General features: G+C 40.3%; 1 protein-coding gene across 1 annotated transcript; it reads right to left on the bottom strand.

Moving 5' to 3' along the window:
- Nucleotides 1-4,140: 4,140 nt before the first annotated feature.
- Nucleotides 4,141-6,714, bottom strand: arsia (arylsulfatase family, member Ia). The gene is made up of 2 exons (XM_029441871.1): nt 6,401-6,714; nt 4,141-5,539 (listed from the first exon to the last, which is right to left on the bottom strand). The coding sequence occupies exons 1-2, from the start codon at nt 6,712-6,714 to the stop codon at nt 4,141-4,143; spliced, it is 1,713 nt and encodes a 570-aa protein (XP_029297731.1).
- Between the last annotated feature and the right edge of the window lie 6,256 nt (nt 6,715-12,970).

The raw sequence follows: 12,970 nt of genomic DNA, 5'->3' as shown, positions 1-12,970 counted from the left end.
AAATTTTACCTGACTTCTTATTATGCCTTATTTTCCAGCAGACACAGCAACACACCACCACTATCAGTAGAGCACCCACAGCAGCACAGACTGGGATCAAGATGTGCACAATGTTTTCTGGGGAGAAGAAACCGCCATGGTAATTATACATACAAACTGTAAAGCATTTCAATAAATGTTTGTATTTGTTAACTTGGATGTAATAATTCATATACATATAGTGTGAGGGTGTAACAAGGTACACACCCTGCAGCTCTATCAACTATCACTTCAATGAAGAAACACTCCAGTTGTGGCTAAGGGCTCTGATCAACCAGAGGAATACCTTCTGTACTTACTTTTAGTTTACTTTTGTCTAGCATCACAAAGTGTATGTTTCACATATAAACAAACAGCATGACAACAACAACACAAACACTTCAACAATGTATAAGTGAACACTATAGCAGGTTCACACACCTGATATACTTCCTACATCTCTACAACAGAGGTGATTAGAAACATTTTATTATGACCAAAATTCATGAAAAAGTGAAACAATACTGAAAGTTCTCTTTGAACTGCAGCCACTTCTTGTGAATGTATTGCATCATGCACCTATTTTTCACTGCACCTTTAATCAGTGCCACCCACAGATTATATTTAGTAAATGAATAAATCATTTGTGACTAAATGGAAAGTTTACCTATAAAAAATATTCTCAGGAACTATTTGCTACTGTACATTGAAGGACTGTTTTTATCATTTTTAAGTAGATTTTGAGTCGTCAGTAATAATCACATGTCATCAGATAGAGGAAGTAGGTTTTTGAAGAAACACTATCAGCCTTTATATAAGCAGCTTTTTGGATTTCTGTAAATATTACAGTACAGTAGATTCTTATACTTTCTCCTTTAATCTTCTATCTTCTTACATTGCACAAGTGTGTGCATTGTGTTTTGTATTTTAACTCTCCCACGATGATTGCATTTTCTATTAACTTTATAATATTATATAGAAATATTGAAGCCTACGATGAAAGATGAGCTAAGACTTTTAAACACTTGCCTTGAACATCCAGTTTAAAATTGATGCTTCTCAGGAGAACCCCGTTGTGATCGAAGAAATCTACTGTGTATTGTGCTGAATCGTTCCTCTCCACGTTTGTGATCTTCAGTGTCCCGTTGTTGATAAAAAACGTTGTCCTGTTTTTAAAATGCTCTTGTATCGTCACCTTTTCTTTCTTGAAAGAAAACACATTTATGGATCCAGTGGGAAGCTGTTTCTTACACCGCAGCTCATGGCCACTAGCATTTGTCACCACTTGGACGTAGACAGATCCTCCGAGGGTAACAGAGCACAGAGATGTGTTCTGCGTGGCATTACATTTGGTCTCAGCAGCTGGAAGGAAACCTAGAAAAAGGCAAATTCAAAAGAAATCAGCCTAAATAATTCACCCTTTACACATTTTTGCAATGTTTCTTTAATAATGAGGATTTTACCATGCGTTACTCCGGCTAACATCACAAGAAGAATAAGAACTGGCTCCATACTCCTTACAAAGATTATTGAATAGAGAAATGATGCACTAATCCCTGTTAAAGCCACTGATATAAAGCAAGGGTGACGAACCACAGGCTCTTACAGATACTGACAGGAAACAGTACACCGGTGGCGGTTTGATATAGGTCGGAAGCCAGGAAATGAAGTGAACTGTTTCACTTCTCCTTGCATACACAGGTCTTTTGCAACATGCTATATTTCCCTACAAAGGCAGAGTTCAATGAGTTTGGAAAAAAAGGGCTGGACGGCAAACTGTGAAACAGATAGAAAGGTTGAAATAATTTCATTTTATGACTATTTTACCCAAAAAATCATTGCCATAGAATCCACATAATACCTAAAGAAATGCACTCTGTTTATGGATATGCACTGAGAAGCTGTAAGTCTGTCTACCAACGAAATGTGTTGTCGGCTTTCTTATTCATTTTACTGTTAGTATAGAAAATTAACTTTAGTTTAATTAAAATGTACAGTCCAAAATTTGTTTCTGTGTTTGGCTATATTTATATTTGTCCAAGTAGGCTTAATATTTATATTTAATAGTGCAGTGGCCGGTCGGGATGTGCTTGTGTCGTTGCTTCTTGGGTTTCGAAGTGAGTCTATGCACATGTTTACGTTAGTAACGCTACAATCTACAATTAAATGTGTATGCCCCAGGTTTGCTGAACGTTTTGGAAGAAAGTCAAAGTTCAGACTGTCCACCACACATAGAGACGTCTTTATTTTAAGGGCACGTCCTTTTGGCCGCTCAGGCCACCTGTACCATTATGGTACGGATAAACAATCAACATGTGAATGCACTATTTTGTGAAAGAAACATACACGTTTTAAGTATGTAATTTAAAGGTAGTTTCAGCACAATAAATCAAATTAAATTCCTTTGAGTCAAAATAATAGATGGCTCCTGCTGGGAACTGCTTTAGCATATTTTTCATTAACAGATAACAAGGGGAAAAGCTAATAATAGCCACTGCTTTCTCATAAGACCTCCTACACTAAGTGCGGCCTGGGAAGTCATATAGCCAAAAAGCAATAACTACACAGCCACATGCACGCGTTTTCACAGAAATTACGTAATAATATATGTTTTTTTATATATGAACAGATGTCAGAAAGTGAGATAAAGGTTATAACTCAATTTCGACCAAATATGTAGTCACTGCATTGTGCCTTTGAAGGGCATTGTAGTGTGTCAATAACTTGCAGCATGTGAAGATATCTTATTTGTTTCCCTCTCTGTTGAAATGACATATGTGAAACTGAACCTCAGGTTTGGATTAGCTAACATCGTTTGACTGGGGTGACAGTACATTTGCTTAGGCTTAGTCTACTTCTTGATCTGCTGGGAAACAGAAGTAAGAATTCTAACTGCACACACTTGTCGGGGACTGCAAGAGACAAAAGTAAACAAAAAATAACAATAATAATAAACTGACTCAAAAACGAAGCTTGTATTTTATATTAGAAGCCAGAGATCTGTCAGTGCCCTTAATTAACAATTCATTATGGTTCACATAACGTTCATAGAGATATACCTGTAGGGTAGATCTAAATCCAACCCCTACATGCAGAAGGGAAACTTTATATGTTTACTTTTTATTTCCAGATCAGCAAACATTTCTGTGCTCGCATTTCTACATAAAGTAAGATTCATTGATTTGCTAATATGGCTTGATGAGCAAGAATAGAAATTCTTTTTTTCTTTATTCTGCGTTCAATGCTTTTTGTTTCTGTTTGTAGAGTGCATGACCCAAACCAGACTGTCCACAAGAACAATGACTTGATTCTAGATCATATTTCTGTTCACATCCAATATGGAGCAACATTAGCATTTAACATTTGGAGTTGGGTTTCTGGTCACCTTAAGCTTATTTTAATTCAAAGATTTTACTAACACAAATAATGGAAGTACAAGAAAACCCTCTTTTAACATAAGGGGGTCAGCAAACTTAATTATGACAAATACAAAAGGAAGATTGGCATAAATAGAACCAGAGTTCAAAATAAGACTTTTATCAAGATGCTTTCCTAACATGTAAAAAAAAACGAAAATGTTCCCTTATATCTTTCTATTTCAAAATGTGTAAATAAATACATAGAGCACATTGAGAACTGGAGTTTGAATGAAAGAAATAAAGTTTGCGACTAATGTCACAAGAGGTAGTCATTATTTATATGTATTATAGTTACAAATGGTTCACCTTGTCATCCATGTCAAATAATTGCAATTCTGATATTATAAAATAACCCTCGTCCTCTGTCTCGTTCTCATACATTTGTTAAAATACTTGTATCATTTTGTGAATCTTATGTAAGATTGAATCAACTCTTATTTTTCACTACAGAATATTAAATTTAGGGGCACACATTCTTTATTCAAAATGGATACAAACCAGTTTATCACTTTAATCAGTTCTTCAAGAGAGACTGAGTATAAACCTGCAGCTACAACTAACTGCGGCTGGATTTTGCAGAAGCTTGGTTCCTTATTCAATAAAAACAAAAACACATCTACAAAAAGTTCCATCAACAAGCAAAACTGTCCTTTATATAACTTGATCCTTCAGGAGTGCCTCCTGTGAACCTTTTTAGTCCTTTCTATATCCTGTCGGACATCATCCTAGTGTGGAGTCTCCTGAAAAACGATCTGCTTTTGGACAGTTTCAGCTTCTTCTGCCAATCCTTGTTCTTTTTCTGGTAAACAGTATCCCAGCTGTCCTCCTCCTCATCTCCTACCCAGGGAACCCATGCACCACCATTAAGGTGGGGGTCAGCCCGTAGGTCCTCTGATGGGTACCTTACTGGCACCGCAGTGCGATTGTAGTACACCAATCTAGCCAGCAGCTCTTTGACAACATCTGGTCTCTGCTCCGAAAGGTCAAAGCGTTCGTAGGGGTCTCCGGAGATGTTGAAAAGCCACACAGATTTCCGGGGTTCAGTGTGGCGCTCCAGGTTCCACCAGCTGACGGGGAAACCTGGAAGCACCTGTGGCGGTGTCCAGTCTCCGTAGCCGGGATCTCCTGTTAGGAGTTTCCAGTCTCCAGCTCGTATGGAGGCCTGCACGGCTGTATTCCAAATCCCATATCCTTTCTGCAGTGAACCACTGCGGGCATGGTTGTACAGAGGGTCAATATTGTGGAGGATCTCTAACCTGGGTGACTCCTTCCCCCCACTGATGGCTTCCCAAACATCATACCCATCCACCCCCTCCGTCAGGGACTCATTGCCACCTGCTAATCCCACCAATGTGGGGTACCAGTCAGTGATGTGCACCAGGGCTTTACTCACCCTCCTTTTCTTCCTCAACAGAGGGCTGTGGACGAACCCCAGACCCCGGACGCCGCCTTCCCAGTAGGTGCCTTTACGTCCTCTGAGCGGCCAGTTACTGCCGCCAGACAAAGGCTGGCCACCGTTGTCAGTAGAGAAGATGAGGACACTGTTCTGGTAGTAACCATACTTGCGGAGAGCGTATGTTATATTATGTACTGCCTCGTCTACAGCTGAGACCATAGCAGCATATTTCCTCCGCGCCACGTTTTCCAGCCCGCGGTACGGGTAGATGTACTCCCGCGGAGACTGCAGGGGTGTATGAACAGCTTGAAAGGAGAGAAAGATGAACAGCGGCTGGGACTGAGGATCATGGGTTGCCAGGATTTTGCGAACTCTCTGTGTGTAGAGATGCGTGGAGTATTTGCCCCTCTGACCCCAGGCGACCGACTCCCCTTCATGGAGGTCGAAGCCACACCGCCCGGGGCCGTCACAGGAGTCGTAAGTGTAGTAGTTCACACTGCCCGTTAATGAGCCAAAGTATGTGTCAAAGCCACGGCGAGTGGGCAGGCATTCCTTCTTGTAGAAGCCCAGGTGCCACTTGCCGACCATGTGGGTGGAGTAGCCGAGCTCCTGCAGTCTCTGGGGGAGGGTGACCTGGTCAAAGGGCAGGCAGTTGGGCTGGCGGGGCCGAATAATGGAGTGCTGCAGGCCAGTGTGAATTTGGTACCTGTCGGGTTAATGATTAAGAAGAATGTCAGAAAGACAAAAAATCAGATCTAGCAGATGGTTACACACAAAAGGATGAGACAGGAAGTAAGAGAAGAGAGGAGAGGGAGATTGTTACCATGTCCTCAATAAATGTTGAAAAGGCACAAAGAGTTGTTAAAAGGTTTGTCGTCGACACTTGATCAGAGCTTTTTTTATAACACTTGTTTTACTTATCTCAGGTATATATTTCAAATAAACCTACACAGTATTTACAGTAATTGTGGCAGTAAGAAATATTTAATCAAGATTATTGTAATATGCACTGAGATTTTGAGATTTCCTGAGATTTTTAAATGTAAATCAATACTTATACTTATTCACGTATACTATCAATGCCCATCAACAGACTGGTGTTGGAAATGAGCTTTAGTTATATACTCGTGTACAGAACATCGGACCCTGCTTCTGCAACTGTCAATGTTTATTTTCGCCACTTGTCTCTTAGGCTGCATATAAACAAATAAGTAAATAAACTGATTATGATTCTCAGATCTCATATACGGGTTGATGCTAAAGATGTATAAAATTTCAAGTTGGAGTAATTCTGCTTTTTCAAACAGCACAATTTAATTTCACATGTCAGTGGAATATCAATAGATAATAATAATAATAATAATAATAATAATAATAATAATAATAATAATAATAATAATAATAATAATAATAATAATAATAATAAGATGGAAATATGAGGCTCTTTTATGGCTTTGCAGTTATGCAGGTTTCAAGCCAAAATGAATGATAATGCTGCTTTGATTGTCCAACTGGTCCAAACAGGCAACAACAGGCAACTAGTCACGCCCGAGGACAAACACTTTACCTGCCGGTGATGAGTTGACTGCGGGACGGGGTGCAGATTGGCTGGATGTAATAATTCTCCAGCTTCACTCCATCCGCAGCCAGTTTATCCAGCACCGGTGTCTTGATGTCAGAGCTGTGATAGCCGATGTCGTTGAATCCCTGATCGTCCGTCATGATGAAAATGATGTGAGGAGGCTGCAGGACAGGAGAACTGTCGACGAAAGTTTGATCGGGCTCGTTTTCCACCTGGTTAGGACTCATCAGGTCCCAGGTCAGGTACCCGAGGCTGAACAGGCTCATCATGGAGAACCCGGTCAGAGCTGTCGTTGCCATGGTTCCTGGGACACTTTATATCAGTTTAAGTAGTAAGTTCAGTTCAGTTCAGGAAGTTTGTCAGCAAATCATCGCGCAGTGAGGCTGAGGGGGAACAAATTCATCAGATGTCGCAATTGATCCTTGCAGGCCAACAATCCGAAACGTGCGTGCCACTGAAAGAGAAGCTACAGCTCCATCATTACTGACTCTCCAAACTGTTTCTACCTCCTTTGAAAACATTTCACTTTCCCTGGTGGTCCCATTAACCCCGCCCTTTTGCCTTACTGCCTCACTGCAATAACATCAGCCCCCTTCCACCCAAAACACACACCCAAAACACACACACAGATACTACGTCCAGGTGGTAATACTGACACTTAGATAGATATTAGAACTCATGTGGTATCATTTTAATATATCTAGGCAGTAGGACCTGCTATTTTTGCTAGGTTTGGGTATTCTTCTGAAACATATGAATTTGATCACTGTAGTTCAAATGTTCACATTTCATTCCATTCTGTGTTAAGGCAGCTTCAAACATGAAAGCAGAAAAAAAGCTTCACCCCATGCACAACCACACTGCCAACTTTACAAATTACTAGAAAGCAAGGTTGAAAAGATTTCCATCTGACCTGGTTTAGCAGTGGATGACTGAGACTCCACAGAAAGACCCCCGCTCAGAAAAACATGATGTATGGGAGAGATTTGGGTCTCTGCAGCTACAGGGCCCTACAGACACAATCACAGACACTGTTCCTCACTCCACTCCACTGCACTCACAAACACTCACTTATTATCCCTGCTGTTTTATAAGTGCTGCAGACCCGAGGAGAGAGACAGAGCAGGCTTCCCAGACTCTGATAACATCGCCAACCAAAGAGGCCTCAAAGAACCACTTTACAAATCATCCAGCGGGTCAACAGAAAGCAGCCGGGCTGCACAGCCTCAGCCAGCGCTCCTGTGTGAACGCATTGCCCCACAGGAATCAAAGGAACTCTTTGGAGAGCCGTACAGGCTGGAACAATTAATGTGCAAAATATTAATGCTAATTGTGAAGGACGATATATATATATATATATATATCAAGAGAAGACAATCTTTTAAGCAAAATTATCAGTGGCACCACCAGACATTTTTCATAGGTTTGGCCAGATGCCCCACTGTAAATCTTGGGGTGGCACACCAAACCCAAAAGCCATAGGCTGACTGAATGTCAGGAATTATATTATTATGTTATTATTTATACTTTGGTTTCTTATTTTACATTTAATGTTACTAATTATACATTTGTCTTTTACTATGGCAAGCCACTTGGTCAAAAACATCTAGTTTCTCTTGTGTGTCATTGTTAAAGACCTTCACTTTTTTGTTTTTGGCTAAAAGCATTTTGCCCATATAACATTTTTAATCCTGTGGTTTGCCTAATTTCATGATTTGCATGATGTGAGAAGGTGGTAAGAAATCCACAACGATGGTGTCATGGAGCACGTTGTACACGCTGTCAAACTAGGTCATGGCCTCTTGAAGTGCACTACAAGCACAATCGGTTGTTATACACCACACACTACATGGATTGGGCCATTATCGGGCTGAAATTGTGCAGTCTAATCCCAAAATACTGTATTGATTGTATAAGAGGCCCACATATTTTAATCTTCTGTACATTCACTGAGGTATTTGTCAGAATATCATTTTCACTTTAAAATCTAAATCTGTTGACTAACTCAAGGTCATTGAGGTGAAACATGGTCTGCACATAAAAATGAGATCTGTCAAAGTCAGGAGTTGGTCAACACACTGGAAGGTAAAACATCACACCTTGCAAATGTTGATATTGGTTACGGAGAGACTTGTGGGCAAGGAGGTCGCGGGCCAGCCAAAGGAAGTATGAGCCCTCGGTAAAGGGCCTGAAGCTGCGGCCGGGCGGGGATGTTTGCCAAGCAGCAGCAGCAGCAAAGGCATCTGTGGAGCAGAGCTTCTGAGTTTAAGACAGGTCAAGACAGAGAAGAAAAAAATGATTGAGGTGCACCTGAAGTTTTACACTCTCTAATTATTTATGTAGTTTTCCTAGAGGGAGCGGCTTGGACATGATGAAGATCATCATATAAATCCCACCAAAAAACAGATCGATGTTGTGCGGTGTTGAGGGATTTTACATTATTGATCATAGCAAGTTCACAATATGGAATAAATCTGAGTGACCTGTGTGTGTGTGTGTGTGTGTGTGTGTGTGTGTGTGTGTGTGTGTGTGTGTGTGTGTGTGTTGCCAGGAAAGTAAGAGTCTCGGTCTTTGGGCAGCAAACACAAAATGTGACTCATCAGTTTTCTGTTGGTCAGAGGTGTAACTGCGGCAGTTCACCAGGTCAACAACAAGCTGTACTCACAACCAACACAGCTACACAAACACAAACAACACATACGAGAAACGGTTTGATGACAGTATTTATGGAAACAGTTACCTTACAATAGACCACGAGTAGAGCTTTCATTGACCCCTAAATGTTGAACAAACACCATATTTTGGTTTGCGGAGGTTATTTTCAGTTATTTGTTTGTTATAACATTTCTATATCAAAATGAGCTAAGAATAAAACAAATATGTTACTTTATTAATATTCTTGTAAACCACAGCTGTCTAATTCCAGTAATAGCACGATTCCAACACAGAAAGCAGTCAGGTAAAAGAAGGTCACTCTCCTTTAATGAACCAGTCATACGTTGCCCCAGTTGTGACTCAGTGGAAATTAAAGTTTTAGTCTGCAGATCACATTCTCTGACTCTTAGTTCATTTATTTCATCTCTTCACCTCCTTTGATCGCTCTCTTCTGCTTTCATTAATGAACATTTTTTATTGAGGTTCTGAGTGAAAAACAATCTTTCTTTACTAACTGGAGATTTAAAGATGGGACTGCAACCTTAAAATCAGGCTACTTCAGAAAGCCTTCGATTGTGCTGGGAATATCTGTGGTGTGTCTGTTGATTGTGCATTACCCTCCTAATTTATCCAACTCCTTCCAGAGGACGTGAACAGAGTGTCGTGGAACATTGTAATTTAACAGCCCTTCCCTTTTGTCCACTTCTTAATTGAAAGTGTATATATAAAACACGATCAAAATGTGGTTTCACTCAGAAGGAGCTCATTACTTCATTCAGAAGGAGCTCATAAATGAAGGCACTAGTAGCTTTTCAAACCTTTCTGTGGTTACATTTTCCTACTGTCAGTTTAAGGCTTAGCTTAATGCACAAAAACCAAGAGCAGTATGAACTCATATGTGTTTTATATCCAAAAGCGAGGTCCAACCAACTCATAATCCACGATCAAACACACAGAAACACAGACATACACACTCACAAGGTTGTCTCACTTGTACGTCCCTTTCAGACCATGTTCAAAGTCGTTTTCTGGGGAACCATGAAATACAATAATGATTTCAAAAGGAAGCAGAGGCTGGGTGCTGCTGCTCTGTGTTTGTCGGCTCCAGATGTTGGCTTTGGCTAAAGGAAGAGGTGCTGTTACTGAATATGGCTGCTCCCCTTCACCATGAACACTACCCTCTTTCTAATCATGCAGCCCTGCCAGTAAACCTGCACATTACTCCCCCTTTTGCCCAATTTTCTAATCTGAGTAAGACTTGATGGAGGTTTTCTTTCTTCCTGTGCGCCAGCCCTGAGCCAAAACCTTCACTTTAATATGACTGTATGCAGCTTGTCGCACCTCATCGTACAAAAGTACCTTTGTTTCTAGAGTTCTAGATCTCTTTTTTTCATCTGTTGTCATTTTTTCAACACCACTTCATCAAATCTGGAGTAATTTTAGGGCAAAAGAGTCAATGACTATTATCCTACAAACTGCGTAACAGATAGAAACTTTGTAATGCCTTAATTTTATGCCCTTTAAGGTTTATTATTTTACCCCAAAATACCTAAAAATGCAGATACAAGTTGTCGTGAGGAGAAGGTGCCAAACTAAATGTGTTCTTTCAGCTTTCTTGTCAAATTCAACAAGTTTATTTGAGAAAGCAATAATAATATTTAAATTATAGTCCATATTTCATTTATATTGAATCTCGCATCTCACATATGTGAGTCATTCAGTCTGGGGCTGAGGACAAGTGCGTTTGATTTGGCTCTTGTGGATCTGCAGCAGCACCTGGGCAGGAAGGCCAGACACAGCACTTCATTAAACCACCTGGATGGACATCTGAAAGGGACTCTTTTTAATTAATGAACCAATCAGTCGTAACCTTTTAAAATGAGATATATGAATACATCTGAAAGTGATCAACTTACAATGGTTTTACGATTGTATAGAAAGGCAGGATGTTAGACATTGAAGGTCCCTAGTAATAACAAATCTAACCGGGTGTAGCTGTAGGTAATTACCTGCAGAGTGAGCACAGACGTGATCTGCTAAACGTGTGGAATGTGAAGTAGATTTATTTCCTGTGAAACAGAGTGCCATTTACAAGGGTAACCTGTTCAAATATTTTCACTGCGACATGTCATCAAAGCCGAGGGAAGTTCTCTACTTCTTTTTTCTTGTGCTCAAGGATGTAAAGTTATTCAGCCTCCTCTGTCTCTCCAATAACTGTACCTCACTCTCTAAAATGCTATTTAACACGTTTCAGTGAGTTGTTGAATATAATGTGACATTTAGAAGAAAAGTGTGCGGAGGAAATAATACATTTCCCATTTTACAAATTGTTATTCTTCCATAAAACCTTGGTGGTCTGTCCCATCAACATCAATGGAAGCTGAGTCAGCCTCATAGCCAGCTCGCTTTGCCAAACCTGTGGCACGTGTGTGTGTGTGTGTGTGTGTGTGTGTGTGTGTGTGTGTGTGTGTGTGTGTGTGTGTGTGTGTGTGTGTGTGTGTGTGTGTGTGTGTGTGTTTAGGGGAGAGGGTTAGTGGGAGATGGTGAAATCAAGCTTGGTGAGCACTGAGCACTGACGTTGAGTTTGGAATACATACTGTTTTCCTTTCCTGGTTTTACTCCATGAATGGGACTCTTTCAGCCATTTGCTCTTGCTGATTCTCCGCTTACACAATACTCTCCCCCAGTTTGACCCAAGGTCTCACCACCAGCTCTCTCAGATCCACTGCCTAGACACCTTTAGTTTCTTTCCAAACCATTTTACCCAAATACACCTCATCGATTGGGAGATCGACCTTCCCGGGAGCTGATTTGCCAATTTGACTCCATAGCTTGTGGATCGTCTCGCTCTGAGGTTGAAGTAGGTTTCAACACGAAGAGATTTAGGAAGAGCGCAGGGTCAAGAAACCCAGAGCCAAATGTGGAGGTTAATTTCAATTTTTAATTAGTGTTATTTTCTTTAGTATGAGCCAGTGGTCTATGTTGGCCCTCTGATTTAATTTCTCACCTTTCAGTTTGTGCACACAGCCATCACAGCTGGAGATATCAGGGCTTGCTTTGCTCACCACGAAAGACACCATGTGCCACCGTTCAGTTTTGTATTTTCATTCCTCGAGGCATTGGCCAAGGAGATGGAGTTGCGGCCATGTTTGACGCAAACCTCTTGATCAATCCTAAACCTAAACTAAACTATAACTCTTTTGAAAGCCTTGTTCTTACACTCTCAAACCCAACATGGAAAACAATAAAGCCAATTGTATTTGTTACTGTGTACCGCCCTCCTGGTCCGTATTCTGAATTCCTATCTGAATTCTCAGAATTTTTATCAAATTTAGTCCTTAAAACAGATAAAGTAATTATTGTAGGTGACTTTAATATTCATGTGGATGTTGATAGTGACAGCCTTAATAATGTATTTATCTCAATATTAGATTCAATTGGGTTCAGTCAGAATGTACATGAACCAACTCACTGTTTAAACCACACTCTGGACCTTGTTCTGGGATATGGTGTTGAAATTGAAAGTTTATCAGTGTGTCCACATAATCCTCTTTTATCAGACCATTTTTTTAATAACTTTTGAAGTCCTGTTACTGGACTACAAGCCAGCAGGCAAAATATCCTACGCTCGATGTTTATCTGAAAGTGCTGTGACTAAATTTAAGGAAATGATTCCATCAGCACTTAATTCAATACCAGGACTCAATATCAATATAACAGAGGACTCCAATGCTAACTTTAGTCCCTCCCAAATTAATCATCTTGTTGATAGCGCTGCAGCCTCACTGCGAATAACACTCGACTCTGTCGCTCCTCAAAAGAAGAAGATCATAAAACAAAAAAAGAAAGCTCCATGGCTTAATTTACAAATCCGCAAACTAAAACAAAAGTCTAGAAATC

The sequence above is a fragment of the Cottoperca gobio genome, chromosome 10 (assembly GCF_900634415.1).
Source record: "Cottoperca gobio chromosome 10, fCotGob3.1, whole genome shotgun sequence".
Classification (NCBI taxonomy): domain Eukaryota; kingdom Metazoa; phylum Chordata; class Actinopteri; order Perciformes; family Bovichtidae; genus Cottoperca; species Cottoperca gobio.
The sequence above is the reverse complement of the archived record's forward strand: the minus strand, read 5'-3'. Positions and strand labels throughout refer to the sequence as shown.

Bases quoted from the DNA above. Each gene is read 5' to 3' on its own strand.
- arsia (XM_029441871.1), bottom strand. From the start codon at position 6,714: ATGGCAACGACAGCTCTGACCGGGTTCTCCATGATGAGCCTGTTCAGC. The intron at 5,540-6,400 runs GTAAAGTGTTTG...TTAACCCGACAG, and splicing joins AGTCAACTCATCACCGGCAG to GTACCAAATTCACACTGGCC.